We start from the raw sequence: 23484 nt of genomic DNA on the forward strand, positions 1-23484 counted from the left end.
TCTCTCCCTTCCACCATGTTAACTGTCTGTGACAAAATTTGTGAACTGAAAGCCCACTTTCATTTTACAATTTGCCTGAATGAGCAGTTTTCTTTTAAACACAAAATGAGAAGTTAAGTAGAATGTCTGAACTGTTCTTTTCTGTTCAAGGTATGTGAAGGGAACATTTTTCCAAAAAGGACAAAAAGCATAATAAAAGTCCCCAAATAATTCATGCAAGTCTCTAATTATATTTTTGTGATGCTTTTTTGTCCTTTTTGGTTCTTGACTGTATAAATCACCATTGGCTTTCTTTGTATGGAAAAGAGCAGCTTGGATATTCTGCCTAACATCTGCTTTTGTGTTTTATGGAAGGAAGAAAGAAAAAAATTAGGACTGTCACATTCATTTAAAATCCTTAATGCATTCAAATAATTGAATGCAAATAAATGCAAATAAATTACTGAAGCACATGAAATTTTATCATTAACGTAATTTACATCATGCAGTTAGATGATCTTAGAAGTTGGGAGATTATCACACTGAGCATCTACAATGGCGGCAAGCACCTGTAACCCTGGTATGCGAAAATTCCTACTCTAACCCTTTAACCCGATTTTACTTCTCTGTTTGCGATCCAATCATTTTAAGCCGCTACACTCATAAAAAGTTTTCAGTCAAATGATCCAGTAAACCAACTCATTCAAACAATCAGTCCAAAACAGAGCTAATGTAAAGAAACAACAAAAACAACAACAAAATACCAGAGACTGCAACTGCAACAGACACACACATTGACAAGCACTTGTGTGAAGGGATTATGAGATAGCCGCAACTTTAGTTTAAAAGAATAAAAAGACATTTTATCGGTCAAAACTTATGGAGAAAAATAGCGCAGACACTGGACAAAGATGAAACTTTTTAGAAGTGTGGACCGCCTGCGTTGGTGCACGTTATCCAATGGAGAATACTTTAAAAGGTTATGTGTTTTACTGTACGCATACGCTAGCGTACACATAAAAAAGAAGTATACTTAACCAAGGGCTTAAGCACGCATGAGTCCGTTATATTGATGCACAAACCAACCATGTACAGGTATGTGCGCTCTCAACGCACTGATCGCACATTGTATTTATGCACAGACACATTTCAGTACATTCACGTTGTTTCCACACACATTCAGTATAATGTTTTGATTTGTCATTTGAATGTTGCTGTGTTTAGTAATTCTGTCCGTGTACTGTAGTAGGTATATGCAGTCAGGTCAAGGCAGTTGGTTTAGTTTTTTTTTTCCTTGGCATCTCCATGTGGTCCTGTTCAGTATCGCAAATTGACTTGTCCAAAATGTAAACAAGCTCTTTGCTGTTGCACTGAACACATACTATACACTGTGAATTCTGAAAAGTTTTTTCTGTAATGTTTTTTTTTTTTTCATGGGCGCTTTAATTTATGAATTATATGAATTTACCTCGAAAAAGCTTGAAGAAAATAATTGTTTTTTGAGAATCACCCTTAAATCTGTTGGTTTACTTTGCTAGATGTAGCAAATGATGACAAAATGAACATGTTAAACGAGATAAATGGTGTATGCTTAATTGTGATTAAAGTTTTTAAAGTTTTGAAAACTATTGTTGTAAGTCCAACGTTCATATCTCTGCTGTTACAGGTTATCAGTCAAAGTTTAGTCTGAAATAGGGGTGACTGTCTCCACCCTAGCCACAGATAACAGCTTATCTAATGTGTGACTGTGCACTGGATTGTTTTGTGACTTGTGACTACATCTTTATTCTTCCTGGAAATTGACACCCAAAAGCACCTACATATGCAGTCACTGTCCAATGAGCTGTGATGAAAAACAGAGGCCTCTCAGACTAATGTTTGGCCAACCGCTACATCGCTAATTGGGAGGAACATTTGGCAAATATTAGCAGAAGATTTGGCTTCTCTTGAACAGGGAATCTGCATCCTTATCCTGCACTGTTTGGCTCCTGAGATCTCATTAGAACCGTCAATAGGTCTTTGTTTCTTCATTGTGTGTGTGTGTATCTGTTTCCTGCACTGCTATTTAGCGGTGGTGCTCGTCTGATTAATGAGTGAATTATTCAAGTCGGTTCTTTTAATTAGTTGGTCAAAAAGACTCGATGATCAGTTTGAATCCATCTAATGAATCATTGACTGAATCTTTCAGAGCGACTACTGCATTAACGTCTAATTGAAGTTATGCATTCAAGTGGAAATGTTCAAATACTGAAATGTTATGCAAAACAGTTTTTCTGTATGTACACTCATTAATCACATTATTGTGTTGGTTTCTTTCCAGCATGTGGTGAAACACTACAGGACTCGGTGGGGAATTTATCATCTCCAGGATATCCTAATGGGTACCCGTCATATACACACTGTGTATGGAGGATCTCCGTCACACCTGGGGAGAAGGTAAGACACTTCTGTGTGTTAAGTGTGTGACTTTACAAAGGTTCATTACACTGAACTGTTCCACAGTCATCTGTATTTGCTATTTTCAATCCTTTTTTTCCCTGTAATTGTCTTCACTATGAGGTTGTAGATAAAGAACTTTGATCCAGTGTGTGAAGTTTGATGTATCTGACAGCTGCATGTGTGCTGCCCATTTCAGATAGTGTTAAACTTCACCACTATGGACCTCTACAAGAGCAGCCTGTGCTGGTACGACTACATAGAGGTTCGTGATGGATACTGGAGGAAAGCGCCATTGCTGGGTACATACATACTAGTGGACTCGACAGGAATAATCTGGAATTTATTAAGCAATCATATGAATCACCAATGCATGCTTATGAGGGAACTATTATTTATATTTTATTGTGTGTGTGTGTATCTGTGCAGGTCGTTTCTGTGGTGATAAAATCCCAGAAGTTTTGGTCTCCACAGACAGTCGGATGTGGATTGAGTTCCGCAGTAGCAGCAACTGGGTTGGAAAGGGATTCGCAGCAGTCTATGAAGGTGTGTGTGTGTTAGGGCTGTCATAATATCAGATTTTCACTACAGGGTTATTTTGTCCAAAATAATTTGTGATAAATTTTTTTATAGCGATATCCATAGAAAAAAATGCTTTTGTGTTTTCTTTTTTTGACTAATGAATCACACTCAAAATACAAGTGTAGACAGCTAGAGAGACATTTATACAAAATTGTTCAAAAGAACTTTCTGTTGATTGGTTGCAGACTTAATTGTCTAACACCTGGTATTTTTATGGAATCCATAATGCATGGGTGCGATGTTATGGGTGCAATACTAGGATGGACTGTCAACCAAATGGTGCTGGATTTCTTGTGATATTATCATATGTGTAGTATTACTATTATATCAGTATATATATTTTTTTATTTATCAAGGTTATCATCAACACCAGTATATTGCGAAACCCCTAGTGTATGTGAACTATTATGAAGCAGTTTCTTGTTCATTGCAGTTTAATGTCTTAATGGTGAAGTGTGCGGCATTAGAGACACAAAAACAGGATTGCAAAACGAATGACAGCCATCTTCCATTGGTCAAATCAACCTACAAATAGATTGCTTGTAGCTGACTGCATATTAAATATATAAATATAAAAATATTTGAATAATTCAAATGACATCAGCTTCAACTTTGTATCTTTTTAAAACTACTATTACAAAACAATAACATTGAAAAAATGGTATAACATTAACAAATATTATTTTAAGAAATAGAATTGCAAATTGTTTAAATAAATCATATTAAAATATTATTCTAATAAATAATATTGTTTAGACAGTGAAAAATATAATTTCCCCAATCTCTTTTTGTGTCCGGTAGCAATATGCGGAGGGGAGATCAGTAAGGACTCTGGACAGATTCAGTCTCCAAACTATCCAGATGACTACCGTCCGTCTAAGGAATGTGTGTGGAGGATCACAGTGTCCGAGGGCTACAGCGTGGGCTTGAGCTTTCAGGTCTTTGAGGTGAGGTTGTTGTCTCCTCTTTTTTCAAGTCAAGTACTATTTTCACTTTAGCATTCTTCTTTCATTCTCCTCTTTTTCCTTTGTCTTTTCATTCTGAGAAGGAGATGAAAAGAGGAGAGACATGTGGGCTGTTTAGTTTATGCTTATGATATACACACACAAATAGACATTGTCAAGGTGTTTTTCCTGTAAGACTGCAGATGTGTGAGGCCAAAAGACAGGCATGTTTGATTATTTACATTAAAATGTCAGAATGTTGTTACAAGTCCTAAGTATGTATGCGCTCCATTGTGTGTGTCAGTAGGTCAGAGGTGTTGAATTGTTCAGAGGAAACAAAAACACACTCTCTGCCTTTGCATACACACATTCACACTTTCTTTTGCACGTATACAGTCTATGTATAAAGAGCAGGACGTGTACAAGACCTGAGAGCCTGGCATATTATATACACAGAGACGCCTGAGATCCTGTTTTTATTAGATTGGTTTCCTAGGCACTGACACCTACTGTAAGGTGCCATATTAACTCTAATGCCATTATAGGTGCCATATTATGCCCCTTTTCACAAGATGTAATATAAATCTATGGTGTGCCCAGAATGTGTTTGTGAAATTTCAGCTCGAAATACCCCCCAGATAATTCGTTATAGCTTGTCAAAGTTGAGTTGCTGCTCCCCGCCCCCATTCAGAAGATGGCCGATCCTTTACACGAGCTTCGGATACAAACAATAACAAAACGCGCAAATTTCACTCATCTAAAATCTCAGAAATAACCAATAGCGGAGTGCAGCCTTACAGAGAGACTCAGGAAGAGGTTGCAACTTTTAGACGCACATGGACGTTTCCGAATGGTTAGTGGATACATTTATGTAGTTGTTGTAGAGTTACATTGATTCATCTGTTTCTGGGGGATTTCTGTTGAAAATTAAATTAATCCACTGCTCTCTTGTCTCATCTGAGGCTAGGACTCTAAATAGTGTTCTGTGCTCGTCTGGGCAGCCAACGACAGAACAGTTTGCATGCTTTGCTCAAACTTTTGCCATTGCGTTAGAACTTGTTACGCTGTTGTCGCTTGCGAAAACCAAATGGCGGCACCATGGGTGGAAACGTGCAGATTATGGGGCGGTAATATTTTGATAAGATCCCCTTCCTATGTCAGAAGGGGAGCGAAATCTGATCGGCTTATTTTTTGACATGCTTGCAGAGGAAGGCTTACTAAAACAAAGTCACTGGGTTGTCACTTTTCACGGTTTCTGGGTTGGTAGATGCACAGGGGACCCAATATAGCACTTAAAAACCCCAAAATGCATATTTTCATGATATGTCACCTTTAACACATACTGTATTGTCCCTGTGTTTGTGCAGATCGAGCGACATGACAGCTGTGCATATGACTATCTTGAGGTTAGAGACGGTTTATCTGAGAACAGCCCTCTGATTGGTCGATTCTGCGGCTACGATAAACCTGAAGATATCCGTTCCACCTCCAACACCCTCTGGATGAAATTTGTCTCTGATGGGACTGTAAATAAAGCAGGCTTTGCTGCAAACTTTTTCAAAGGTACACACACATGTACAAAATAGCTCTATCAGAAGCTGATTTGTTGGCCCTTGTCTGTTCAACTGATGTCACTCTGTGTGTGTCATTAAAACAGAGGAAGACGAGTGTCTGAAGCCAGATAATGGCGGCTGTGAACAGAGATGTGTTAACACATTAGGAAGCTTCAAATGTGCCTGTGATCCTGGATACGAACTGGCCCCTGACAAGAAAAGCTGTGAAGGTAAGAAAGTGTGTGTTTGTGTGTCCACGCACTGCACACAGGTGCTTCCGTCTGCTTGACTCAAACATGCTCAGCGGATGTTCATGCCAAACTAAACAGTTCAGGAAAACATCCGCAGTCAACAGGAAAACAACAAGAACAAACCGCAATTTGGCTACACTCACTCTGCTCAGAAACCACATGACTTCTGTCATTAAAAAAGTACAAAGTGTTGCGGCAACAACACTAAAATAACACAAAAAACCATCAAAGACCTGTGCTTTAGTTTATATTTAATTAAATGCTTATTAGTCTGTTTACTGCGAGAGAACTGAAGACAGAATATTTCACTTTTGTGTTTTTAAAACTTTGTTCTCACTCTTTTTCTCTTTCAGCTGCATGTGGTGGCTTGCTGACTAAGTTGAACGGCACAATCACCACCCCAGGTTGGCCTAAGGAATATCCTCCCAATAAGAACTGTGTGTGGCAAGTGGTTGCCCCCACTCAGTACCGCATATCCATGCAGTTTGAAGCCTTTGAACTTGAGGGAAATGAGGTGAGAGACTGTGTGTGTGCCAGTGTGTCAGAGTGCGTATTGTTTTATGTAGATAGAAAGAAGGATGGATGTTTATCGGTGTATTATTTCTCTATTTTATATGTGCAGGTGTGTAAGTATGACTATGTTGAGGTGCGGAGCGGCTTGTCATCTGACTCAAAGCTTCATGGGAAATACTGCGGAACAGAGGTTCCAGAGGTCATCACCTCCCAGTACAACAACATGCGAATCGAGTTCAAATCAGACAACACAGTCTCCAAGAAAGGCTTCAAAGCTCATTTCTTCTCCGGTAAGACCACCATGCCAGCGCTTTTCATTTGAAATTGAGATTTGGAAGTCTTTAGCTATGTTTTGACACCTCTATCCAAGCTCGCTTGTATATATGAATTTCATAGTGTAAATTTCAAAAGCTTTTGAAAAGCCTTCTCTCTCATGTGACTGTATCGTGAGAAGTTCTCTGGGTTTGGTTAGAAAATTTCATTGTTGGAACAGACTGTACAAAAGTATTAATCCAAACACTGAAACCTGGACTTTAGCATAATGGTGTTTCTGACCTGTTTGGATGTTCGATTGAAACGTCACTTGTAAACGTGAAATGTAGACATTTTGGAGTAACATCTGGAAATGTCTGTAATCTTAGACATTTAATGTGCGCTGACAATGTAATTTGTAAAATGAAAACTTCAAATGTGTGTGAAACAGGGCATTCTTTTCCACAGACAGGCCTGCTCACTGCAAAGAGAGACTCTTTATATTTTTGTCCTGCCAGGACGTTGATAATGATGTGCCAGATATGATTGGCCAGCAGGTCATGTCAAGGCGTGTTTCAGGTACAGCCTTCTCTCCCCTGATTGGGAATGGATTTACCCTCATGTCTGAGGTGCCTTTAAGAATCCATTCATGTTATCGGACACTGGGCTCTGTCTCTATGGCAACAAATGTCCCAGCCTTTTGGGTCAGCAGCATTTGTTGAACATGCATGTTCATGCAATACGCATGATAAGAAGAAGATGGTGCAACTTTTACAAATGGTTAACTATTATTTGCATCCATTTGTACTCTACTATTAACATGATTCAGTTTGTCTGACTAGAGCTAACAAACTAATTATAAATAAAGCAGGTAATATATGCAGAAGATTCATATGACAGTATTATAATCTCATAATGCTTATAATGCATTATAGACTGTACAGGAGAAAATGAGATGTGAGTTTGTGTACAAATATACTTTTAATATCTGCTGATGATAGATGAATAGTCCAGTCAGCTTCATGAAACAAGAATATCAGTTGTGTTCATTTCCTCCCCCATGTAGTGAATCCCTGTTTTTATTATTATTTCATAATCTCACACCCATGAGAACTAGAAAATATGAAAGGACTCGAATTGGTTGGCAAAGTTACAAAGAGAAAGAGAGATTTTCTGATTCAAGAAGATGAACCAGATAAACAAACTAGATCCGTCTTTGTTGGGCATAGCAACATTAAAGTTTAAAAAGTGTAGTTTCTTTTTCTTTTTTTTTACTTTAATTTTTATTGTATTTTTAGTATGTCACAACTGTTTACAATCAAATACAACTTTCCAAATAGAAGAAAAGGCTAATTTGAGTCAGACATGATAAGCCATTTCAATAACAGGCAAATAACTAAAACAAAACCAAGCAAAAAAAAAAAAGAAAAGAAAAGAAAAAATTATACAATAAAAACAGAGCCTGTGTTGAGAATACTGTAGAAAAAGTAAAAACATGGTGCATACAGAAAGGGAAGACAATTGGGTATATAAGAGCACAGTTGACATTTATGTCCAAAACTTTGGTGAGTACAGTCTGAGAGCCAGTGACCTTATGATTTGTCAAAGTAAAGTTTCCGTTTTTGCCATCTTTTGGCATACAAGTCCACCTTCAATCGTAACACACCAGTCCTATCTTCCAACGCCCTTATTTCCTGAATTACATCAAGCCATTGTTGTGGTTTAGGTGAATCAGGCTTATACCAGCTTCTGGTTATGGTTTTCCTTGCTGCTGTAAGGAGTGTTTTTACCAAAAAAAAAGTGTAGTTTCTTATTGAAGAAACCCCCATTTTAATGTGTGTCCCTCCTTTTTCAAATCAACCCACTTTTTTGACATTTTAATAATTTGTTTATTATTTACATTTTATTAGGATTGATTTTAGATTCTATGTATAGTTAAAGGTGCTGTAAGGGATTTTATTCATTTTGCCCTCATGCCTACTTCCAACCATACAACCTTTTCTGAAACCCAGTCAATCTAATAAACCCGAATGCATAAGAAATATACATTTTTCTGACTGGCTAATTTTCATGTTTAAAAAAATTACACAGCTTATTACAATAAGAAGCATAAGCAGGGTCTGCCACTTTATGAGTCATCTGTTTGTATTTGGCTCTTCTTGGTGGATTTGTACTGTATAAATGGAATCCACAAATGAATGTTTTGGGCAAACACATGGCAAATGAGTCCCACTGTATATGTAATGTGTGTGAGTGGGAGAAAGAATAATCTCAATTCTCAATGAGTTATAATAGCATCATTCTCATTGTCTGGAAGTCCCTGAGGTTGGATTTTTGCTGGCCCAGTGCCGCGAGGCTTAGGGAGGTCCCCAGAGCTCTCCCTCACGCTCCTGATCTGTGTGAGTGTGTACTGAGCCGAACGAGAGCGCCGAACTGGAAACAGTGAAAGAGGGGATTCATTTCTTGTATATGCACAGGAAAGAAAGCAAGATTCTGATACGCTTGACCTGTAAAATTATTTTTTAGAGTAGGGTTGATTTTTGTGAGACACACGTATCTCTTCCGCTGTGGCATTTTATGATTAAGTATTAATTTCATAGGAAAAATAAGGATCTTTTATCCAGAAAGGGAACTATACTCGCTTCGCACAATAAAACAACAGGAAAATGTTCAAGACAAAATACATGCTTGAAAACAGCATTAATTATGAAAAATGTGTGGTGACCCACAAAGACTTGGGTCTCTTTAGCTCTCTCTCCATCTGTTATGCATTGGGTTTGATGATTATGCTGGTGGTTTTGAGCAGTGGTTGAAGTGTGATAATTAGCTAAACCTGAGACTTCCATGGAAATAACAGCTTTTGACTCATGGGACGCTGCGGCGTATAGATACACAATGGGCGGATAAAAACATATGGAATCATTGACCCAAAAATGAAAAAAAAAAATGCATCAATTACTCATCCTCATGTCGTTCTAAACCCTTAAGACTTTCGTTAATCTTTGATACACAAATGAAGATATTTTAAATGAAATCTGAGAGATTCCTGTCCTTCCATTGACAGCTACGCAACTACCACTTTGTCGCTTTAAAATGTTCGTAAAGAGATTGTAAAAGGAATCCATCTTAACCATGTCTCTTCTGAAAATTTTGACTAAACCGCTCAATTCATATGGGTTAAATTTACGATCTTTTAATGGATTTTTTTGAAGAGTCAAATTGGTCAAAAATCTCTCAGATTTCATTAAAAAGATCTTCATTTGTGTTCCGAAGATGAACGAAAGTCTTAAGGGTTTGGAATGACATAAGGGTGAGCAATTGATGACAGAATTTTCATTTTTGGGTGAATTAACCCTTTAAGTGACACATTTAGTTGACACCTATCAGATACACAGACTAAATATGCCATCAGTTTTTCTTAATCGCTTAGCACTTCCTCAACAACATACAGTTTTAAAGGGGCATTTGTGCACAATTATACATCAGTTTATTTGCAAGAGAGTTGTTTTTGTGCCCAGTTAACTAAAGAAATTATGCAAATCAGAAAATGGTACATCTATAATATATGCATTTATAATGAGCCTAATTTACATAGAATGAAGGTGTGTTTGTGCTAGAAAAAATGCCAGTGGCTTAATTTAAACATGGTGCTGCCTTGTTTCAGTGCATTTAGCATGTGGTTAAATTGATTTTGGGTGGTTAGCGAATAAGATGCCGATTTCTGTATTGAAATATCACAGATAAAAGTGACATTACTGTGAATTTACCCATTATTTAGTTTTCATCTCCCTGTTATTTTTAAGATTTTCTTCCATCTCCTTTGGTTATTTAACTAATATAGACATTTATTTATTATTCATCACTCAATGCAATTACTCTTTACAGAAAAATCTAAATCAAACTCCTGATGTCAGAATTTATTACGCTGAAGAGTTATATTTCTCTCAACGATCGCAGGCCATCACTTCTCATGCAGATTTCAAAATGTCTCAAAGGACATAAAAATAAGATGAGAAATCAAAAGGATCTGGTTGGATCTCACTGTTCGTCACTCTCTTCTTTTTCTGTTACAGATAAAGATGAATGTTCAAAGGATAACGGTGGATGCCAGCATGAGTGTATCAACACTATTGGCAGCTATGTGTGCCAGTGCCGCAACGGCTTTATTCTGCATGAGAACAAACACGACTGCAAGGAAGGTATGTACAGGCACTCGCAAAAGAATAATAGTGGCTAGAAGAGGATAAGTGAGGGTATTCATCTGGCAGTGTCACATCTAGCATGTGTAAGCATGTTGGTTTATACTACATTCTGCTGAAGACGAGCAAAAACCCACAAACAACAAAGAAAAAATAACTTCTTCTCAGCATTTAAGACGCAGATTAAATAATTTTCCTGCTGGTTTTCTGCCCGTTTATTTTTTTCTTCTTTTTGCCTCTACTCGGGCTTTTAAATATAAATTACAATTAAGATTCCACTTATAAACAATCCAATGTTTTTCATATTTTTCAATGGGGCCATATTATGAGGAGTCTGATTTCAATTTCAATCTGACCTTAAAGCTGCATTCTGTAACTTTTTTGGGTTAAAAATGATCCAAAAAATTTTTTGGAACAAGTACATAACCAGCCAGTGTTCAAAACTATGTGCTTGCCTTAACTCGATTCAAAATGAAATTCGAGCATGTCTTTGCATCATTGCGTCACATCTGTACACATAAAGGTGTCTCGGCTAGTAGGCTATGTTGCGTGTGAGGATGTTGGAGGTGGAGATTTATAGCCTTTTCTCACAACACTTGATATAATTAAACTTATCAATTTAATGGCGGATCCAGAAAGGTTCAAACGACAATCACCAGTGACAACTGGAGATTCACCCGTTGTAAAATGCAAAAGACTTCGGACTTCGGAGTGGCTACAGAAAAAAAGAGACAGCAACCGAGCCCATGCGAAAACAAGGATAAATATCGGAAAGGCATTAAATGAAGTCACGCAATGCTGATGTTGTTAACATTAGCAATTTGAGAACAAAGTATAATTTGCACGGTTTGACGTGATATGATGAGCGATCGTTAGATTTAATCAGCATGATTTACTGCAATGCTTTTTTTTCCTTAGTTGGTCAGAACAAAAGTGGATGTTACTTACTTGTTCAGATGACATTTTCCGGTGAAAATTCTTATGTTGGTCATACTTCCAAAAAGCAGAATCTGTGATTGCGAATGACAGTATCCACACCGGCGCGGTGACTGACAGTCGCACATTCTCCTCAAAACATTGGATTCATCCGCACTGTGCCGTGCCGAGGCACAACCCACGTAAAGTTGATAATTCCGCAAATAACTGCAATTGCAGATTTCGAACAGAGATGGCGACAAAGAGGAAAAACTATGGACTGTAGCTTTAACAGTTGTAGCACATTTCAACATGGATTCTTTGCAGGCTTTAAAGTAACTTTGTTATGAAGGATGGGGTAGTTATTGTATAAATAAAAACTACACTGAAGCCGATACACTGGAGTACACAACAAAGCATGGATGATCATTTCACATGCGAAGAGGCCATGTCTTAAAGGCATAGAAGCAAAACTTCCCTGTTTATACAGTTATACAGTTTATGACAGACAAAACTTTTAAAACCATTTAATAATTAAATAATCTAATAATAAAGCAGTGTAAATAAAATAACAAATGTGCTATTAATAGTTAGAGCTGCATTATAAATACAATAAATGAGGTGACTGAACTTAAAGCATTAAAGTAAACGTTGAAACAGTTGTCCTCCAAAACTCCACACATGTTGAAGCATTTAGACGGTCTGTTATAGTCAAACAGTGTCTCCCAGTAAACCTCGCCTTTCATACAAGCACTGTCAACCTCCAGTGCAGCTCTGCCCTGCAGGCCTTTTAACATTTTTGTGGGCTTTGGAAAGTTTAAAGCAGTGTGTGTGTTTCTCTTTGAAAAGAAAAACAGTTAGACCTGAGGAAAGGAGGATAGAGATATTACCCTTTAAGCTCCAGAGTCAGGGTCAAGAAGTTAAACCAGCGGCATCCTGGAATACACACACACGCACGCACGCACGCGCACACACACACACACACACACACACACACACACACACACACACACAGTCTTTACTGTCTCTTCAAGGCTAGATCACTGACTCTGATTTTAAACATCTGGAGTTTCACAAAGCTTCAAAGTCTTAATCCTGCTTCTGTTTTCATTTTCCTTTGTGCATGTGCATGTATGTGCGTAAGATGTGTATCTCTTATAAGTAGCAACACTAGACCAGCTTTACTAGTTAGCTTATACAAGTATTACTTGTGTATTACAATTTACACAAGAATATTATCATTTCAAAGTCAAGAGGGCTGTCTGGTATATTGTGCCTTTAATTATGGTACTGTAAAATTAATTATTTTGTCATGTGTAGAGAGAGAGCAAAAAGTAGATAGCCTATGGAATGATATAACACACTTATAAAGTTTGACCTAGAAACACACTCAAACTCCTTTCAAGTCACCTTATGTATACACATTCAAACAGATGCACAAACCAACAGTGTGTGTGTGTGTGTGTGTGTGTGTGTGTGTGTGTGTGTGTGTGTGTGTGTGTGTGTGTGTGTGTGTGCGCGTGCGTGCATGTGTGAGTGTGAACACCAGAGGCAAAATACTGAAAATACCTTTGTTAACTAATGCACACTGACCTGATTATCAGAGGGAATAATAGAGGCTTATCCAGACTTAGTGCTCGTGTGTGTGTGTGTGTGTGTGTGTGTGTGTGTGTGTGTGTGTGTGTGTGTGTGTGTGTGTGTGTGTGTGTGTGTGTGTGTGTGTGTGTGTGTGTGTGTGTGTGTGTGTGTGTTTGTGTGTGTGTGTGTGTGTGTGTGTGTGTGTGTGTGTGTGTAGTGTGATAGTGGTAATTGGTAATACTGTAGATGATACAGTGGGGTCCAAAAGTCTAATGCCACATTAGATTAGAAAAATAAAAAAATAACAGTTATGATATAAAGTGAGGAAGAATCAAGTAGAGTTCAGAACATCTTCAAATAAGCATATTTGTGTGACTGACCATGTGAACACCTTTGAACAAAAGGTCAAATTGTCAGCTTCTATTGAAGCACAAGATTTTGGAACATTCTCAAATCATGCTTGATAAGATGATCATCAGGTTTTACACAAATTTGTAAAGTTCATGCAGCTCAAGTGGTTCTGTCACTGAAGCAGAAAGGAGACATAATATAAGGCAAGGCAAGTTCATTTATATAGTAATATTTCATACACAAAGTGCTTTACATAAAAATAAAAAATAGTAACGAAAAATGGTGATAAAAAAGGTTAAACAAAAAACAGAAAATAATGAATAAATAAATTAAAAGAACAGTATACATTAAACTAAATATGAGCCAAAATAGACAAAAGGCTCAAATATACTCATGCACATTCATCAATTCAACTTTTCACAATCTACATAATGTGTCATGTAAAATAAAAGAATTTTCACCAGTGGTCTCAAACTTTCGGCCCCCATTCTTATTTGAATACAGAGAAAGACACAGCAGGTCGGATTGTTCTCATTCTTTCATACAGTATAGGATAACACCCACTCCAACACACATATACACACTCAGCAGGGTTTTGGTGAAAATGTTTTTCTGACCTGGTTTCTCAGGGTCACAGCAGGTTAACTGTTGGCGTGGATCTAGCTGTAATCACTTGACCTTGTGCACACACATAAGCACACTTACAAACACAGTTTGCCAAAAATTTCAAAGGAATATTTTGAATATTTTCTAGTGAGGATGGTCGAGGATAGGTTAAAGAAGGCTAGTCTCCTGTAAGAGATATTTACTCTTGCTCATTAGAAAGGGAAGTCTCAGGTGAACCTATGAGCCCAGGCAAACTTACTAAAGGTTAAGTATTCTGTAATAGTTTTTCTGGGATGTGCACACCTCACAACCAGGGCAAAGTTCAAAGTTTGAGTTGCTACTCTTCATTTGGAGAAAAGTGATGTCAGACATCGCTCAGAAAGCAAGTGAAGTCACATAAATGAGAATTGTATTGCTTTTTGTTTACTGTTATGTGACATAACAGTGTTTTGACTTACAGTCGACCCTTGTTAACTACTACTAACATTATAAATTTAGCAGTTTTTTATATTTAAAAATATTATGTACATACATTACTATACTTTGTGTTATATTTGCATTACATAAAATAAAAAACTTGTTAACAGTGCTGATAAAATACTTTGTGGGTGTTTGGGAGTGACAGCAAATTTGACATCTTTCTTACTTCTAAAATGATATTTTTTTCCTCTTTTGGAAAGTCATAGAAATACTATCATGGATATTTCATTTGCTGTTGGAGCAAATGAGAATGCAAAATATATTTGTTGTAGTTTCCATTCACCACTATGGTAGTTTACCCAACTATGACGACTTCCGCTTCTGACCCCGGAAATGTGAAAATTGTCAATCAGTGCTGCTAAAATATTATGGGTTTTGACACTAAAATGATGTAGCAAAAAGCTTCAAAGATAGGTTTATTTAATCCATTCCACAGAATTACAAAGATTTTCCCTCAAAATTCTGCCTGGGAGTACTCATGGGTCATTGTTATCTAAACTTTATTACTCACATGTTATTATTGTGTTGCATCACTGTTTCTAATGATCTTTACCCTCTTCACCCCATACCTGTTTATCAGCTGAGTGTGAGCACAAGATCCACAGCACGAGTGGAACCATCAGCAGTCCCAACTGGCCTGACAAGTACCCCAGCAGAAAGGAGTGCACGTGGGACATCAGCGCCACACCCGGCCACCGGGTCAAAATTGTGAGATTTTATAATACATCTGTAATACTATAATACTATACGTTTGCTTCTGTTAAACACACCTTTACATTATAAACAAACATCTCCTCAACCTTTACACTCAGAAAACAAGCACACAGATTTCATTGACCTGAGCAGAGACACAAACATACATGTAATCCTATTGTGGTCCTCTCACGTTTAAAATCTCACATCACACACATTTCCCACTCACACATGCTCACATTAAAATGCACACATGTATAATCTCCTCTTAAACAAACACGTGGCCATGCAAATACCTCTCTGCCACAATACGTAGACGTATACACACTCTCACAAACAAGCACAAGATAAAAGTAACCCAAGATATCTAATAATTCTTAATAATAAGGCTTGTTGCAGTTGTGTCCTCTTGCTCATATTTCAATTCAGTTAGGATTTTAACATACTAGTGTGTGAAAGCAAATATGTTAGCAGAGCGCTATGGCAGGGGTTTAAAGGATGACCTCAGTGTCTCCCACTGCTGTCTGGATCGCACTTCTAAGTCTTTCGTTTTAGACCTAAAGTGATTCTAAATGGCCCTGATCTCTCAGAACACAAGTGAAGTCACAAAAAGGAGAATTTTATTGTTTGTTTGGATGAGGTACAAGTGTTTTTGGGGATTGATCGTTTTAGGGTCCATTAGAATTAATATATCATTTCGACATTAACGTTTGAAGTTCTCATAATAAATTTGTAGAGTAACTTTATCACCACGGCTTTGCTTTCATTGCTGTCTCTGTGTGTAGCGGCAACAGCTGGCTTTTTACGTAATGCTAATGTTGTGAGCACAAAAGGTACAATGACTTTAAAACATGTAATTCAATCTCATGCAATGGTTCAGGGATTTGCGGATGGTTCAACATACATAACCCAGTTTTAAGTTTTATTAAGGCAGGCCACTCAGTGGCCATCTTGGCAAGCAGCAATTTTCCATGTAGTCCAACAAGGAACACCTCCACTTACAGAAAGCTCTGCAGATGTAGAATTGAAACACCAATCATTCATATATTGTATATTTGTTTATAAAATATTTTGCTGAAAGAAGTATCTTATGGTCACCAAGGCGGTGATTTGTACAATTACAGTAAAACATTAATAGTGTGAAATATTTTAACAACTTAAAATAACAGTTTTCTATTTTGATATATTTTAAAACAAAATGTATTCATGTTTTGTCAAAGCTGAATTTCCAGCAGCCATTACTCCAGTGTTCAGTGTCACATGATCCTTCAGAAATCATTCTAATAGTCTCAAAAAACATTTATCAATGTAAAAAAAAAGTTGTGCTGCTTAGTGAAGTAATTTTCAGGATTCTTTAATGAAAAGCATTTATTTGAAATATAAATATTTGTAACAATGTAAATGTCATCTTTACTGTCAATTTTGACCAATTTATTGCATCTTTGCTGAATTTAAGTATTAATTTTACAATACTTTTGTACAGTATTGTATCATTTCAGTAACAGTTACAGTCTGACTGCAATTAAAGTATTGTTTAACATTTATTCATTTTATTCAAATTTAGCGTCTTTAGCTCAAATCACACTAAAAATATATTTTTTAGGATGGTCCTGCTAATGTGCATGAATAATTTAGAATTAAAAAAAAGGGCAATTGTGTCTTTTAACTGAAAGTTGAGATTTCCATTCCTATAGCCACCACATAGAGTGGTGCAGGGATGACGTCAGAACCCTGAAGACTAATTCACCGATTCAAGATTTTCCTATTGGCTTTTATAATGGGGGTTTTCAATTTATGAGTAAAATGATGTCAAACAAAATTGACGTTTTGTTATACAGCGTAAACTGCACACACTCACACCCCAAACTGTCTTCTCTAGTAACTGCTTAAAAATTCATGTTTTTGGTATGGGTGTGTGTAATTTACGTTGTAGAACAAAACGAAGTATCGTCAAGTTATGTTTACCCTAGGCTTTATTTTACTCATAAATTGAAAAACCCTTCAACAGCGGGTCCCATAGGAAAATCTCAAGGGAACAAGGGGGTGAGGTTTTGATGTCATCCCTGCACCCCTCTGTAAACAATTGGGTTGTCACAGCCAAAAATGTTTATGCCAAACGTGTTCAACTTTTAGCTGAGGAGGTTAAAGAAGAGAAACCTTTTATCACTGTTGTTCGGCTAGAATTATTGTGTCTGACTTCGTTTTTTCTGTGTTGTCTCCTTCTGTTTCTAGTCTTTTAATGAGTTTGAGATTGAGCAGCACCAGGAATGCGCCTATGATCACCTGGAGGCCTTTGACGGTGACTCGGACAAGACGCCCATCCTGAGCCGTCTGTGCGGCAGTAAGATTCCAGAACCGCTCATCTCCACAGGCAACAAGATGTACCTGCGATTCATCTCTGACGCCTCAGTGCAGCGGAAAGGCTTTCAGGCCACTCACTCCACTGGTAACTCCCATTGATTATTTGCATAGCACTTGGATCAGATGTGATTCAAGTGTTCATAGAAGCAATTCTCATTTCATGCTTACAGTTTAACAGAGCCCTCTAGTGTATCAATCCTGCATTACATGTTGATTAGAGTCCCTGAAGTGTTGCCTTTTATCATTTGACTAGCCGCTAAGCTCTTACTGTTGCTTATTGCAGTCAACAGAAAAGAGAAAAGACACTTGTTAGCTATTACAGCCTACAACATTATGACATTAGTATAATACATTAGTGGAAGTGAACAGAACCATTTCTGATGGGGTGAATCAATGATGATCATTATTAACAGTATATATATGTGTGTTTGTGTGTAGAGTGTGGTGGGAGGCTGAAAGCAGAGGTGCGTCAGAAGAACCTGTATTCTCATGCTCAGTTTGGGGATAATAACTACCCCGGGCACACCGACTGCGAGTGGCTCATAACGGCAGAGTCGGGTTATGGCATCGAGCTCACTTTCACCACCTTTGAGGTAGAGGAGGAGGCCGATTGCGGGTATGACTACATCGAACTTTACGATGGCTACGACACCGGAGCGCACAAACTCGGACGCTTTTGTGGATCTGGGGTACGAGCTGTGTGTGCTATGAGCTTATTCTTATGTTATACAGCTTGTTGTATTTCTTCTACTGACCCCTCTCTCCTGTGTTTAGCCTCGTGAGGAGCTTTACTCTGCTGGCGATGCCGTGTTGATCCATTTCCACTCTGATGACACGATCAGTAAGAAAGGCTTCCACATCCACTACACTAGTACAAAGTTCCAGGAGGCGCTACACACACGCAAGTAACGTCACCCCTAGAGGTGAGAGAGACTCCAGAGAGACTGAGCACAGGGATGAAATGCTACAACAAGGAGAAACGGACTCCAGAAAACTATTGAGATTGATTTATTTCAATCAAAGACCCTGTGGAGATGGGTTTCCTGCATTGGATTTGCCTCTTTATGTTCAGCCACTGTGGAAGTGCTGTCATATTGACCTTTGACACTGATCAGCTGCTCTTATGTGTGGGAAAGCTCTGCCCACTGGAGTGCTGTCCTGCGCTCTTTGACTGGACCCCTGGACAAACACACACACTCACACACAAAAACGTTTTGTTGGCTCTCTGTTGTTCAGATAAGACAGTGATAGTCATGTAAAAATAACTGAAACGAAGAGACAATGACAATAAGACAATTAAGTAACTGCTATTGAACTTGAGTGTGTGTGTGCATGTCGCTCTGGACAGCATGGACAGTTTGGCTGCTGATGCCACACCACACTGTACCTCAGCTAAAATGTGTGTGTGTATGTGTGTGTGTGTGTGTGTGTGTGTGTGTGTGCGTGTGTGTGTGCGTGTGTGAATGTATGTGTTTGAGAGAGAGTGAGGCCTTCAAATACCAGCCTGAACTCATTCAAATGTTTTTACAATTATGTGTTTGTAATTTTACAATTATTCTGTTAGCTTTATGGCGAAACCCATTTTCTTTCCATCAAAAGTGCAAAAGTAAATATGTAGCCCTATTCATCAATAAGCTTACTTAAATACAGTATATGTAGCCCATTGCTTATGTCTGCTGTGACGGACATAGCAATTCAACACAAGCGTTTATGACTACAAAGACGTTTTAAGACAGTGGGTCTCATTCACTAAGCTTGCACACACACGAGTTTGTGTATGAAATCTGCGAACAAACGTTTTAACAAACAACACCAATAACTTTATTTATACTACAATTTCTTCTAAATTTATGGGGGGAAAAATTAGGAACAACTTAAACCACACATACACAAAAATCACATGCTCTGGGTGGCCTTATACTGTAATTGTGTTAAGATTAAATTTTATACATAGATATCTCATCTATTTGATCATACAGTGAAAAACTGCATTATAGTTTGGGCTGCAAGGTTTCCCTGTATAACAACACAGATATGCATGTCTTAAAGGTGTTTATTGTGTTTGAACTGGTTTTGATCGGAACGCCTTTACATGGAGTTTTGGCATGTTTTATGCAAACGACTAACCTTGGGCTGCCGCTCATTTAAAATATTCCAAATTCATTAACATAACAAGGAGGTTGTGTATGCATGAGTGTGCACGTTGTGAATTAGGCATTCATTTTTCATGAGAAGTTCTCTTGTGCGTACAAATTCAAAATAATCCACACAATTTGTTAGTGAATGAGACCCAGTTGTGCTTCATTCGTGAGCAGGCCCACAAGGAATCTGCGTGCAGTTGTCATTTACAAAGATCCCCCACACCTTGTGTGTTCATTTATTAAATACCATATCTATTCTGAAGAATTTTATAGATCTTTTTCTTAAAATGCAGATTTCATTTGGGCCTTCTCACGAGTTGCAGAAACCACGTGAAGTTGTTTGAGTTTGAATTGTTTTTGTGTGTGTGAGAGAGAAACCTGATAGGATATATAATTTTATTATTTGCCTGTTGAAGAAACCAGTGGTTTTCTTACTCTTCCAGTAACGCCTCCTGAAGAAGTGAACAGTGAACATAATGTGAACAGGAAACGATGTCATAAAGCCTTGCATAATATGTCTGTTACAGCTGTGACAACTGACTACAACCACCTTCACCCTGTGCGCTTTATATGCACTTAACACGAGAGACTGTATGGAACTGTGTGCTCTCCAGTCGTGGAAATGAACCCATGAGCAGTACCAATGAAGCTGAAAAACTCACGTAATCTCAATGAAAACTAGACTCATCGCAAGGGAACGTTCTCAGTTGCTATACCCCCAATGATGAGTTTTCCCTGCTTGGAAAAAAAGAAAAATCGCTGTTGAAGGGAATTCTTAAGGTGCTATTCAGTGTCTCAAAAAAACGACAGGTCCCATGAGGCAATGCTCCTGCCATTCAGTGAATGTGTTGGTGCAACGGAGAGGCAACGTTAAAATTATGTTGCTTATCAACACAGAACATAAACTCACAGCATTGACAGCACTAGTGTTGTGGAGGAACGATTATTGCCTTAGAACCAAAATGTACATTCTTGCACATGATGTTTCTGTAGATAATTGTTTTTTTCCCCTCAAATTATTATTATTATATTTTATTTGATATTAAGTTTAAAGAACTTGAACCTTTATGTTAAAAAAAGAAATTTAAATGGACTGACCTGAAGCCGTCCCATTCTGTCCAGTTACACTAACACGTGCACACATATCTGCATATGCTTATATATGATCATGTGCAAACACACCCACACACACACACACACACACACAAAAAATAATGTTACATTAATCTTAATGCTTTAAAGTCGGCAGTAAGACTGTGTGAACTGTGACATATGTATGTGTGCATCTATTGGTCACAGGTCATGTGACTGTTCTGACTCATGTGAGTATTTCTGTATGTGCCAAGCTCCTGTTGATTCCACTCTTGATGAACTATGACGTATGATAATGTGAAAAAATGTTTCATCATCAGCCTAATGATGGAGGACTCTTCACTCTCAACAGTGATTAAACTCATGTCAGGTCAATTAAATGTGCTGTCTCATTTGTTCTTTATCTCTCCTCCTCTCTACTTGTACATTAGACACATTAGTGTGTTCTTTGCTCTGTTCTTATGTGGGTGCTTACGTGGATAACAAATTATTTTATTTTTTTCAAAGGCTGATGGATAATATAGTATAATGTTTGTATGTAGACAGAAAAGTCCAAACTCTTTAATATTTGAGCTTCCTCACAGTAGTTCTGAACATTGTCTCAACTTACAATAAATAGAAGGAAAGAGTCCTAAAGCTTGGAAATGATTTAGCATTTTTAGCACTTCCAGTTTCATCATCCTAAAGTCCAGACATGGTCATAAATACATGAAAATGAATTTAAAATCAAAATATGAAATACCTAAATTTAAATGTATCAAAATAAAATGGCAAATACTGTGTGGAATTTTTTTTATTTTTTTTTTAAATACAAATACAGTAAACAAAAATACATGTGAAACTGGCCTTTCAGTGAAGTATCTCTTTTAGGCTGAAATCTATCTGGTCTTATTCGTCATTTTTTGTGTGCATTTGACTGTTTAGCCATGCACTTGAGTTAAGCCAAAAGTATACACATTATACATATAAGTATTCAACGTTATTTCCCTCCATCTTAGACAAGTGTCCGATTGCAACCTGCAGTACTACACACCACGCCTCCTAAAAATTATGAATGAATGAAACAGCCATTTAACGGATGTCATCAGAGCCCCATCCCTCTGGAATGACGGCTCTTTTTCTACTTCACTTTACTCACTTTTTTACGCTTCACTATCGCCACCTAGTAATAAAGCATAGAGATCACCAGATGCCACAAGTCACCCTTCTTGTTTTATTAAGTTTTTAAAGTACTTTAATTATGAAATTCTACAGTATATTTTAATTTGATTGAATGTGTAGGGTTAGGGAAAGGTTTAGGGCTAGGGCTAGGTTTTTAGCTACAATTACCATAGGTCTGTACTTGATTGTATATAGGTATATTTTTTTTTTTTTTACTAATCACTGTTATTTCATACTTCATAAGACTCAAAAGAAATATAAAAGATTGAAAAGATTGCTTCAGTCAATGATAAAGCGTAACTTATAGTAGGCTAGTAGGTGTTTGTAGGGGCGTGGTTTGTAGAACTGCAGGTTGCAGACAGACCCTTCTCGACTCGGAGTGCATGCACAGAAAGTTGCCTGTCAGCCTGCAGGTACTGAATTTGAGTTCTCTTTCATGACATATTGCACTTTTAATAACTCTTTTGAATATCAAGCACGACCCATCTGTATCTTTATTACTCGAACGTGTCAATAACTTAAAAGCCCACTTAAAAGCTGCACGGATATATAGAAACAGTTATAGAAAAAGTTCAATCGATTCCCTTTATATCATCACCTAATTGTTTAGCGCTAATATTCAGTGTTAGTGCTCATGATATTTTTTACCCTTGCCAGTGTTCTTTCATTCCTTCATGTTAACTGAAGGACAAACTGAATGTTGTCCTATTTTAATCTTAATTCAAAAGGGTAATTGACCATGACTATTCCTTATTTCCTTGCAGGAATGCAGAAAATTCACTCACTCAATCTAAAGTCCTAAAGCTGCAGCTCACGTGCAAGAATGTTGGGGTTGTGGGGAATGCCTGAACTAGTTGATACAGGAAATCAGCAGTCTAATCGAACATTTAAGTGTTCTTTGTTCAACCGGTTGTGAAGCATGTATGGCAAACACGCAAAGAATTTGGCTAAAATAACCTCTGACGATGCAGTCATCGGAATGTGAGCACGAGTTAGAATTTACGAGATGCATGCCTCAGGCCCATCTCTGAGGATGATCCACATGTTTCACAGTGTTTCCCATCATAGTGTTCCGCTCTAGGCTAGCTTTCTTTCAGGAGGGGTGCGTCCTGGTAGTCTGGCTGCGCCCTCCTACGCACTTCCGCTCAATTTCATTTTCCTTCAGTACTACGTCTGGGACTGCTGTATATACTTAGGTTTCCAGAAATCAATTTTTTGTAGGACCAATCATCGAACAGAGGGAGTGGCTGAGAACGATGACGTTGATGTAGTGCGTCAGTTTGAGTTGGAGTTCAGTAATGGCTGCGGAGAAAGACGTGAGAAAAGCTATTCGGTCCGTTGTTGCAAAACTGCCGAATATACAGAAGTTAAAGCCGGAGCAAGAACAATGTTTGCTA

The 23484-nt window shown here is 37.7% G+C and overlaps 1 protein-coding gene across 4 annotated transcripts in view; it reads left to right on the forward strand.

The window, feature by feature from the left end:
• Positions 1-21303, forward strand: part of tll1 (tolloid-like 1) — a 50922-nt gene extending 29619 nt beyond the window's left edge. For 2 of the 4 annotated variants that reach the window (XM_079846891.1, XM_079846892.1), the window contains exons 10-22: positions 2300-2415; positions 2615-2717; positions 2845-2961; positions 3799-3944; positions 5309-5504; positions 5599-5724; positions 6099-6259; positions 6368-6548; positions 10584-10709; positions 15220-15347; positions 17565-17778; positions 18132-18382; positions 18468-21303. In XM_079846891.1, coding sequence (XP_079703017.1) covers positions 2300-2415; positions 2615-2717; positions 2845-2961; positions 3799-3944; positions 5309-5504; positions 5599-5724; positions 6099-6259; positions 6368-6548; positions 10584-10709; positions 15220-15347; positions 17565-17778; positions 18132-18382; positions 18468-18602 — 2000 coding nt within the window. In that variant the 3' untranslated portion in view covers positions 18603-21303. Of the gene's footprint in view, positions 1-2299; positions 2416-2614; positions 2718-2844; positions 2962-3798; positions 3945-5308; positions 5505-5598; positions 5725-6098; positions 6549-10583; positions 10710-15219; positions 15348-17564; positions 17779-18131; positions 18383-18467 lie in introns of all 4 variants that reach the window. The other 2 variants (XM_079846889.1, XM_079846890.1) reach the window with 1 other exon arrangement.
• Positions 21304-23484: the final 2181 nt, after the last annotated feature.

This window comes from Squalius cephalus (genome assembly GCF_949319135.1).
Source record: "Squalius cephalus genome assembly, chromosome: 2".
In the NCBI taxonomy this organism is placed as follows: Eukaryota; Metazoa; Chordata; class Actinopteri; order Cypriniformes; family Leuciscidae; genus Squalius; species Squalius cephalus.